General features: G+C 36.0%; 1 protein-coding gene across 1 annotated transcript; it reads left to right on the forward strand.

Moving 5' to 3' along the window:
• Nucleotides 1–5,543: 5,543 nt before the first annotated feature.
• On the forward strand, nt 5,544–8,075 carry LOC130010522 (tripartite motif-containing protein 45-like). The gene has a single exon (XM_056099626.1). The coding sequence runs from the start codon at nt 5,551–5,553 to the stop codon at nt 6,901–6,903; it is 1,353 nt and encodes a 450-aa protein (XP_055955601.1). The 5' UTR covers nt 5,544–5,550; the 3' UTR covers nt 6,904–8,075.
• Nucleotides 8,076–10,855: the final 2,780 nt, after the last annotated feature.

Here is a 10,855-nt window from a genome sequence, read left to right on the forward strand (position 1 = left end):
CTTGACTGTCCTTATTATAAAAGTACAATTAAAAGCATCATATTAAAACTAAGTTGGCGCATCAGGGTTTTACTTATCTCTTGTATGTCCATTCACTGCCCTTATTATGAAAGTATTAGAGTACAATAATTAATATCACTATACTATTATAAAATGTAGCGCTGAATTAAAAATGTAAGAATTATTCATTAGTTGACACACCCAGTGTATAATTATAGATGTAATTATTTATGTATGTATTTATTTACGAAAATAAAGATTATTAGATTCGGTATGTTCTATCTTTAGTATCAAAGCTTTTTGCGTTATTTCATTTTACATTAGCATTATACCTTTATTCATTATATATTGCCCTAAAACAGAGGAAGCCGCGGTGGCTCAGTGAATAAGGCGTTGGCTCGTTAACCGGGGGGTCTATCCTGGTGTTGACCAAGAACGTGGTTCCCAGTTGACAGTTGGAATTCGATATAAGAATAGGCCACAGTGCCGCTGTCCGGGTATTCCCCTCATATAGAACACTTTATGACGTATGTCCATATTCAGTACCCAAATCGGAGTAGAACAGTGGGACGTTAAACCCATTTGATTTGGGGTTTAACATTCTACAGTTTGATAACAGAGAAAAAAATCACAGCAATTCTTCTAGTCTGGACTTTTGAGTGTGGTCACGAACAATATTATAGCCACATTCTTACAACAAGCGGTTGCCATTCAAGATACGCGCATATTTTGCAAGAGATGGACAGAGAACAAGCTCAAAAAAAGAACTGATTTTTCGTACAATCAAGGACCATAATTCAGGAAGTTACGATCTGATATGCATGAATATTGAACGGAACCAAGATCTTTGGGTTATAAACATGTATTTCAAGTTTCATCAAAATCGGATCAAAAATGTGTCCTCTCTCTAAAGGGTCCAAAACCTTGATATACCATATATTTACAATATTTGCGTACGAAGGGCAGCCATTTTGTCCGGCAGTTTTGGTCCGATTTGTACGAAATTCAGACTCAACCATCATGAGGGTGTAACATTGATATATTCAACCGTTTTTTTAAATCCAATAAAAATTGTGACATCTAGAGGGATCACATCCTAAAAACGCGACTTTTCGTACAATCAAGGGCAATAATCCCGGAAGTTACGATCCAATATGCGCGAATATCAAATGGAACCAAGATCTTTTGGTTATAAATATGTTTTTCAAGTTTCATCAAAATCGGATCAAAATTGTGCCCTCTAGAGGATCCACAACCTTGATATGCCATATATTTACACTGTTTGCGTACAAGAGACGGCCATTTTGTCCGGCAGATTTGGTCCGATTTCCACGAAATTCGAACTCAGCCATCATAATGGTGTAACGGTGATATATTCGAATGTTTTTTTAAATCGGTTAATAACCGTGCCCTCTAGAGGGACCACAAGCTAAAACACGATTTTTCGTACAATCAGGGTCATAATTCAGGCAGTTGCGATCCGATATGCGCGAATATCGAAAGCAACCACGATCGTTGGGTTATAAACATGCATTTCAAGTTTCATCAAAATCGGCACAAAATTGTGACATCCAAAAGGTCCACAACCTTAATATACCAGATGTTTACACTATTTGCGTACAAGGGGCGGCCATTTTGTCTGGCAGTTTTGATCCGATTGTCACGAAATTCGAACTCAACCTTTATTACGGTGTAACGGTGATATATTCAAACGGTGTTTTAAATCGGATGATAATTGTGACCTCTAGAGCGACCCCAAGCTAAAAACGCCATTTTTCGTACAATCAGGGACCATAATTCAGGCAGTTACGATCCGATATGCACGAATATCGAAAGAAACCAAGATCTTTGGGTTAAAAAAAATGCATTTCAAGTTTCATCAAAATCGGATTAAAATTGTGACCTCTACAGGGTCCACAACATTGATATACCATATTTTTACGCTATTTGACTACGAGGCGTGGCCATTTTGTCTGTCAGTTTTGGTTTGATTTTTACGAAATTCGAACTCAACCATCCTTAGGGTATAACGGTGATATATTCAAACGTTTTTTTTTAAATCGGATAAGAATTATGACCGCTATAGGGTCCACAAGCTAAAAACGCGATTTTTCGTACAATCAGGGGCCACAATTCAGGAAGTTACCATTCGATATGCACGAATATCGACAGGAACCGAGATCTTTGGGTTATAAACCTCCATTTTAAGTTCCATCAAAATCAGAAGACAATTGTGACCTCTAGAGGGTCCACAACCTTGGTATACAATATTTTTACCTATTTGAGAACGAGAAGCGACCATTTTGTCTGTCAGTTTTGGGCCGATTTTCAATAAAAATTATGACCTCAATAGGGTCCACAAGCTAAAAACGTGATTTTTCGTAAAATCAGGGCCATAATTCAGGAAGTTACGGCTCGATATGCGCAAATATCAAAAGGAACTGAGATCTTTGGGTTATACACTTGCATTTCAAGTTTCCACAAAATCGGATACAAATTGTGAACTCTACAGGATCCACAACCTTGATATACCATATTTTTACGCTATTTGAGAACGATGGGCGGCCATTTTGTCAGTCAGTTTTGGTCCGATTTTCACGAAATTCGAACTCAGCCATCCTTACGGTGTAACGGTGATATACTAAAACGTTTTTTTTTTTAAATCTGATAAAAATTATGACCTCTATAGGGTCCACAAGCTAAAACCGCGATTTTTCGTACAGAGGCCATAATTCATGAAGTTACAGTCCGATATGCGTGAATATCGAAAAGCTCTGAGATCTTTGGGTTATAAACTTACATTTTAAGTTTGAACAAAATCGGATAAAAATTGTGACTTCTATAGGGCCCACAAGCTAAAAACGCAATTTTTCGTACAATCGGGGGTCATAATTCAGGAAGTCATGGTCCGATATGGGCGAATATCGAAAGGAACTGCGATCTTTGGGTTATAAACATATATTTCAAGTTTAAACCAAATCGGATAAAAATTGTGACCTCTACAGTGTTCACAATCTAAAAACGTGATTTTTCGTGCAATTAAGGGCCATAAGCCATGAAGTTATAGTCCGATTCATGCCAATATCGAACGGAACCGAGATCTTAGGGTGATAAACCTATATTTCAAGTTTCGTTGAAATCGGATAACAATTGTGACCTCTAGAGTGTTCACAAACAATTGTGGAAGGACGGACGGACGGACAGGGGTGACGACAATATACGTCCACATGAAAATGTGGGCGTATGAAAATCATTAAAAGAGGGTAAGTGGCCACACCTCATTTGATATACAGAGATTAAACACCAGGACCAGTTGTGTGATTCCATATTATTGGTCAAAGCCACCAGAGTTTCAAAACTGTCCATTCTGAGGGTGGTGTGAACTTAACAGGCATTAAACTTAAACATACATTATGCAAGAGCTAAATCTGATTATTGCAAGTCTTAATTTAGGCTTCAAATGTTATAGAAATTATAAATTAGATCTTTATTTAAACAACAAGCCCAAAATCAACTCTGTAGACCCACGGATGGCTCGGCTATAGCTCGGATTTAAATAGGATTTCACTAATTGATTAAATCAAATAATGGCGCAACCTGATGAAAATACGTCAGTTAGAGCGAGGCTAAATGATAGAGTGTACTTAGCGAGGCCGCTGTAAAGCGTTTCCGTATGCCATTGAAAACTTTACTTGATAATCGAGATATGTAGGTGGAGTTAACGCCTGTCAATCAAACGATCAGCGAAGGTGAAGACACAATTCGCTACCATTTCTAGGCAAATATTACAACGATGATAACTATGTTCAGAATAAAGTAATTTGACTGACATTTTCAATATATTCTTCTTTCATCATTTACTTTTGAACTGTTATAGCAAGAATGGCCAACTCTCTATAAAAATCTCCCATAATGTATCTTTAATGACCGTGTTCACCGAGTGAAGATATATTTAACAAAAGTGGACTCCTCGGGTTTCTGTAAACGTTATATTTCTGAAATATTAAAGTTCTGTTATTCCAAGGCTTAGCTGTTTACTAAAATCTCCTCCACGACGCCATCATACGGCGGCCTCAGATGACAGATTTGAGTTGTGGGAAGCGGGAGAAGTCAGCAAAAGGAAGCTATGATAGGGGTGAGGATCTTGAAGTCACATTCCATTGCACTACTGACTGCTACTTGGGCGTTGTTAACTGGGGCATCGTCGTCCAGGAACAGCCAGATACCGGAGGAAGTCTACCTCGGCGTTATTATTTGATTTGATTCCATAACCTTAGCAATTCATCTGCATAATATGCACCATTTATGGCTGAACCCTTCTTTAGATAATCTATCATGATTACGCTCTCGGTATTCCAGAAAACGGAGTTCATGACTTTGTTACTGTAAGACGTTCTTGTGGGCATTTTTGGGGGATGCTAACGTCACATGCTTTCACTGCATACATTGACTTTTTGTTTCCGGATCAAAGAGGTGACCTCAAGTTATATCCTGAATCACAATATGACCCAAGATAGCACGCAGACCTCTCCGATGGTCCTCTTACCATGAATCTGGGAGTTTTTGTTCTTTAGTCAACATTCTGGGCACCATGTTTACCATCTTCAGTAGACGCCTAGCTAGATATTATAAACCTTACAGTCGTTGCTTCGGGAACATGCCTATAAATTCATGTGCAAATTTCCATGGATTATTCGTTTGACTGATGTTTGGCCAATGCTATGATTTGTAACATTGCACTAAATGAAGGACCTTGGCTTGTCCACTAATGTCATCACGAAATTGCTTTGGTGTAAACTTAATCACGGCTCTGTATTCGGTTTTTCTCCATTTTGAGAGCACGTGAGTGGATCATGCTGTTTGGCGCCTATATAATATAGGAAATTATAGCACGTCGAAATCATGAGATACTTTTGTAGAAACCGAGCTGATGCTGCTGATTGTGAGACCGGACACGTTTGGGATACCCCTCGTATTGTCCTTGGTTGATTGATTTTTATTCATTTCTTATTACTAAGTGCCATCTAAAGCACATCTTCATACCAAAATATAACCATATATAACCAGCCGATACAGGCATTCATCCCTCTAAACATTAATGCATTCACAGACAATATACCTTGTCGTGTATAATACTATATATTATAGCGTGTATACGCGTATAGCTACGAATCCCCGGTTGTACGTGAAAAGGGGTAGGTTCGCCTGTCCAACCTCGTGGGTTTTCTCCGGGTCCTCCGGTTTCCTCTCACTGCTAAAGACCCCTATGCGCAAGCGAATTATTGAAATAAAATTAAACCATATGTTAGTCCCGAAATGACATAGTTGTGTCGAGTGGACGTTAAACCCATTTCTCTCTCTCTCTCTCTCTCTCTCTCTCTCTCTCTCTCTCTGTATAGCTACGTTTCACTATATTTATTATTGAATAGGGCCACGGTCAATAAATGGCATACATATTCTTTATATTAAAATCATGTGACAGATATTTACACGGTGACTATGGTGACATAATAATATCATTGTTAAAGACGGGCAAACGGTGAAAGCAATATGGCGGAGAAAAATGATCGTCTGAACTGTAGCATTTGTTTAAACGAATTCGAGAAGCCTAAAATCTTAGACTGTTTTCATTCATTTTGCGAGAGTTGTCTTAGTGACTATGTTAGTAAGTTTGAAGAATATGGCGAATTTTTGTGTCCGTTGTGTAGACGTAATATTCAAATCCCCACTGGTGGGGTGAAGGACTTGGCTTCAAATGTTTACATTAAAGACAGACAAGGCACCCACCAACTTGAAAGTAACCCACTATGTAATATTTGTGATGAGGATATCCAATCAGAATTCCGGTGTAAAGACTGTGACAAATTCATGTGTGATTCATGTAAAACTACTCATGATTTGTTCGTTAGAGGTTTGAATCATTACGTCATATCACTTGAAGAAGACGACACCAATGACGCCCCGTCGCGCCATGTCATTTGTCAACATCACCAGAAGAAGTTTGCAGTTTATTGTTCAGACTGTTCCAAAGTAATTTGTTCTAAATGTTCAAAGAAAGAACACGAACATCATACAATAATAAACACTGATGACACAGATCAAGCTATTAAAGCGGCTAAAGCAAGTCTCGAGAAACTAAAGAAGGACATAGACCACCAGATACAACGGTTATGTGATTGTCGAGATGTGGTGAAAACGTCATCGTCAAACCTCCACGAATCAATAACAACACCCTGTAAGTTGGTAGATCAACAAGTTACGACTATTTGTGAAACAGTAAAATCTCATGGTGAAATAATTAAACACGACATCAAGAAATCGGAATTTGATGAACATAAACTTGACCAGATGCACCAAGAACTCGTTACCATAATCGATGAATTAAAAACAGGTAATGCCGAATTATCTGCGGATCTGACAACCGATGATTCTGTGGATTTATTAGATGGATTCCCTGATCTTAGAAACAGATTAACGGTTATAGAAAATAAACCGTTTTATATTCCAGAGTTTAAGATACCAGGTGTGAAGTTGGGTGATGTTGATGACGAGGTGTTACGTAATACAATAGGACAGGTAGAATATACTCAATCAATTCAACATACTTTTCGTTTAATTGGTTCTGTTTATGGAAATATTTTGTCAAGCCCCTATTTTGTTGTGCAGGGTACTCCACTGTATCTTGAATTACAGTATTACTTGGACGAGTTACATATCAACCTTAACAAGACAAAGGGTACTTTTAGATCTCCTGTCACGCTCCTACTACCGAAAGTAGGGACTTATAAAAAGGATTTCGATAAACCAGATCAATACGGCAAATACTTCTGGCCATTTTCTCTGGATAGAAAAAGTAAAACCCCAAACACTGTAACAATTAAAGCAATATGTAAAACTCCATGATTGACATGTTGTATTATTGATTTTAAACTATGAACTATATATGTAGTATAGTATAAGCCACTTACTAAAACCTTTAACCATTCACTTTTAATAGAACACCTACAAAATTATTAGGCACTTGTATTGATCACTGATTAGCCAAGGTGATTTATTGTCAATTAAGTGTTCATCAAAGAATGTATCGACACCGATTTTTGAAGCGATTACCAGAAATCGCCAAATCACCTCTGGGTGTGATATAATCGGGTGGTCACGTGTTTGATTTTCTTTTTCAAGTGAGTCCAGCCACAAGCATTGTTTACCGCTAATCGGCGCATTTAAAGGGCAATATTGGTGTCAGTCATTATTACATATGTGATAGAACTGGTTAAATACACTCCATATATAATTTTAACACAGAGATCATTGCTACGGGAGATGTGTAACAAACCCTTGAATAAACGGGAAGTGATGACAAACATGACAAACACGAGTTATCCTTCTATATAACTTCCCGTTTATTCAAGGGTGTGTTACACATCTCCCGTAGCAATGATCCCTGTGTTAAAATTATCACACATGTAATAATGACTGACACCATTATTGTACTTTAACGAACTCGCCAAAGTACTTTGAAATCAACTATACTGCCACATGACTAAATACTGTCACATTACTAACTCTGGCAAGTCGATAAAAAAGCCTATTGTAACTATTAGCCTATTGGGGTACACCTATTGGCTTGACACTGACAGATACAGTTGATACACTCAGGTCAAAACCCATGTGATAGGTGCATCTTTTCCCCAAAAATGGGTGATTATCATGATTGTTTTTTTATTGTCCATTTATCGAACCAGCTGGGTTTAGTAACTAGTTCACTACCGCTCAGTTTAAACAAGTTTGTTTTTTTGGTTTTTTGTTTTTATAATACTGAATCAATGGAGGGATATTTCTGACAGTAACTATTTACGATCAAATTTGTACTTTATTAATTAGTAATTCATTGTATAAAATTCCCTCCCGCCACACCCTGCTTTATTTCATTTTCATTTCGGATGGTGGAACCTTTTTTTACCCTACATTTGCTTTACGTTCTGTATTTTATTTAGTATAGAAGTTATTTTTTTAATTTTTACATAAATCATGATATTGTTCGTACGTTGTTACTGAATAAAATGACTGTTCAACAAAGAGAATCTGTTTTGTCAAATCTTTTGCAATGGACAACTGGTTTATACTCTGATTTTTGTGGGGTTATATAACGATACTAGCTGGTTGGGGTCGTTGTTGTCGCAATCCTGGCAATTATAAAGTGCATTTTTGAGTTTATTGTGTGCACTTTATAACATTCAAAACACATACCAAATTTTGCAACGGAAAGCTGTAAAATTCAATATATAGCCGACATTCAAGGTATTCTCTTTAAGATCATATGTATTAAGACCATATTAAGTTAATGTTATAGATGTCATTCTTATATACTCGGTGGTCTTCTGGTCCATTTGTAGGAATATCCCCGTCTTCATTAGCCCAGTATAGGAGCAGAACAGTAGGACGTTAAACCCCATTTCATTTCATTTCCTACCGTCAACCCGCGACCGACAATCCACAGTTACGAATAGGTATTCTCTGCACCGGCCGCTTGATCATATATTAACTCAGTGGTGTTAATTAGTCTTTTATCCAAATTTAAAAATATTCGTAACTCTGCACAGTTTCATCACATACTGGCATATTTGGAATACATGTATATTTGAGGCTTGCCTTATTTAATTTCACATATTCCTCTATGTTTTAACCCGGTTTCACATTAATACATTTTATATTGTCCAATTAGACTATCTCGGCCCTCACTTAGTTCCCTTTTCTCCGGGTTCCCCTCCTACAGCTAAAGACCTACATGCAAGGAAATTATTGAAATTAAACTGAACAATATATGTTAGTCCAGAAATGACCTAGTTTGTGTCGAATGGACATTAGAGAAAAATTATATATCAAAACTCTGTTCGTGAGGAGCCACAGCTGGAGACCTAGTTACTGTGCTAGAGGGTTAATGTATTTGTACGAGTATTTGTAGCCAGGAATTGGGCAGGCAATTTATCCAAATTTAAAAATACATTTGTCGTTCGGATGCTACAAAAAATCGAGGTCCCGTGTACACATTGGCGTGCACGTAATTGATCCCTTGACAGTTGGAATTCGATATAAGAGTAGGCCGTAGCGCCACTGTCCGGGCAAAATTTTCCTCATAGCACACTGCATGGCGTATGCCCGTTTTCATTACACTGTAAAAATTTCCAAGGTTTTTTTACCGGAAAATCCAGGCAGAAAAGTTGCCCGGAAAAGTCGGTAAAATTACTTTTTGTGTTATTTTACCAGGAGAGGTTTATTAAATTTTACCAGATGCTGTTAAAATACATTTAATGTTATTCTACCAGAAACAGGTTTTTAAAATTTACAAGTATACTGTTAAAATACATGTAAATGTTATTTTACCAGAGAGGAGAATTTTAAATTTACAAGTATACTGTTAGAATACATGAAAATGTTATTTTACCTAAAAGGAGTATTTTAAATTTTACCAGATACTGTTAAAACACATGAAAATGTTATTTCACCAGAAATGAGGTTTTTTAATTTTACAAGTATACAGTTAAAATAACTGTAAATGTTATTTTACCAGAAGGAGTATTTTAAACTTTACCAGATGCTGTTAAAATACATAAAAAATTTATTTTACCATGAATAAGGTTTTTTTTGATTTAGAAGATGTTAAAATACTGATATTTTGGTAGATTTACTGGAAGCGGTTAATTGCAACATTGGTAATTTTACAGTGTGTATGTAAATTTTCATATCAGTTTCACATTGTGGTAGTAATAATTACACAGTTACAGGTAATAACTTGGGTTACCATAAATGTACAGTGGGTTGAATACAACAACTTGTGGGTAGTTAAAATCCAGTTCTCATTTCAATTGTATAAGTAAAGAAGTTCAGAACTGATGGAATTTCACCTTTCATTGAAAGGAAAGTAGTCCCTTCCGATTATTCGCCACTCCCCAATTCTACAAATAGAACCCAAAATGGTTTGTCATTTGCTACAGAGTCTGCGCTGGAAAAAATGTGGTGAGATTGCTCCAATCAATAGATGGATTTCTTGTACATTTGTTAATTTCGTATTTCAATATTTCATTTTGCCTTTGTTTGCAGTTACAGGGACCTGTGACTTGAAAGTCATTTTAATTGTCAATTTAACTCCCATTCATGTGAATTGTGGAAGAAAACAAAACATGACTTTGTCGATAAAAATTGTTTAATTAATAATAAACTAACATAACTAAGTATCTTATACAAACAAATGAAACATTTATCAGAAGATTTTAATTTGAAAAATTAAATTCAGTGACCGATTTGCTTTTAATGTTAAAACAACCACAACTTTTACCACTAAATAACAATTATCATAATTAAAATATTCTAATAAATTGTATAAACAACTTCAAAAAAATAATATCGAAAGTATTTAACTTCAAAATATAAAAAGCTGTTTCTGTTAATTGTATGATCAGCAAAAAAAATGTTTATTCTCTAAAAAGACTGTCTTGTCTCAAATTTGTTTGTTCACCCAAATACTGGCAGAACTTGCAGACAAAATTATTAAACTAACTTAGATCTGTTCACATTAAAACAATGGAAAGCACTCCTGAAATAATTCCTCAAAATCTCACAATACTGCAAAGAATGTGGAAGATCACATAATATAATACAAGTATGTACCCCTTGATTGCATTTTTATACATTAACAATCACTTCATTCATTGTTTAGTTAATCAATTTAATTAATTAAGTGATTATGATGTACAACAAAAACACCAAAAGCACTTTGTTTTTGATTAAATAGTTTCTGAACAAGAAGATGATCAATTCAGAATCATAAAAATATATGCCAATATATTGAAACAACTTA

Source organism: Patella vulgata, chromosome 3 (assembly GCF_932274485.2).
Source record: "Patella vulgata chromosome 3, xgPatVulg1.2, whole genome shotgun sequence".
Classification (NCBI taxonomy): Eukaryota; Metazoa; Mollusca; class Gastropoda; family Patellidae; genus Patella; species Patella vulgata.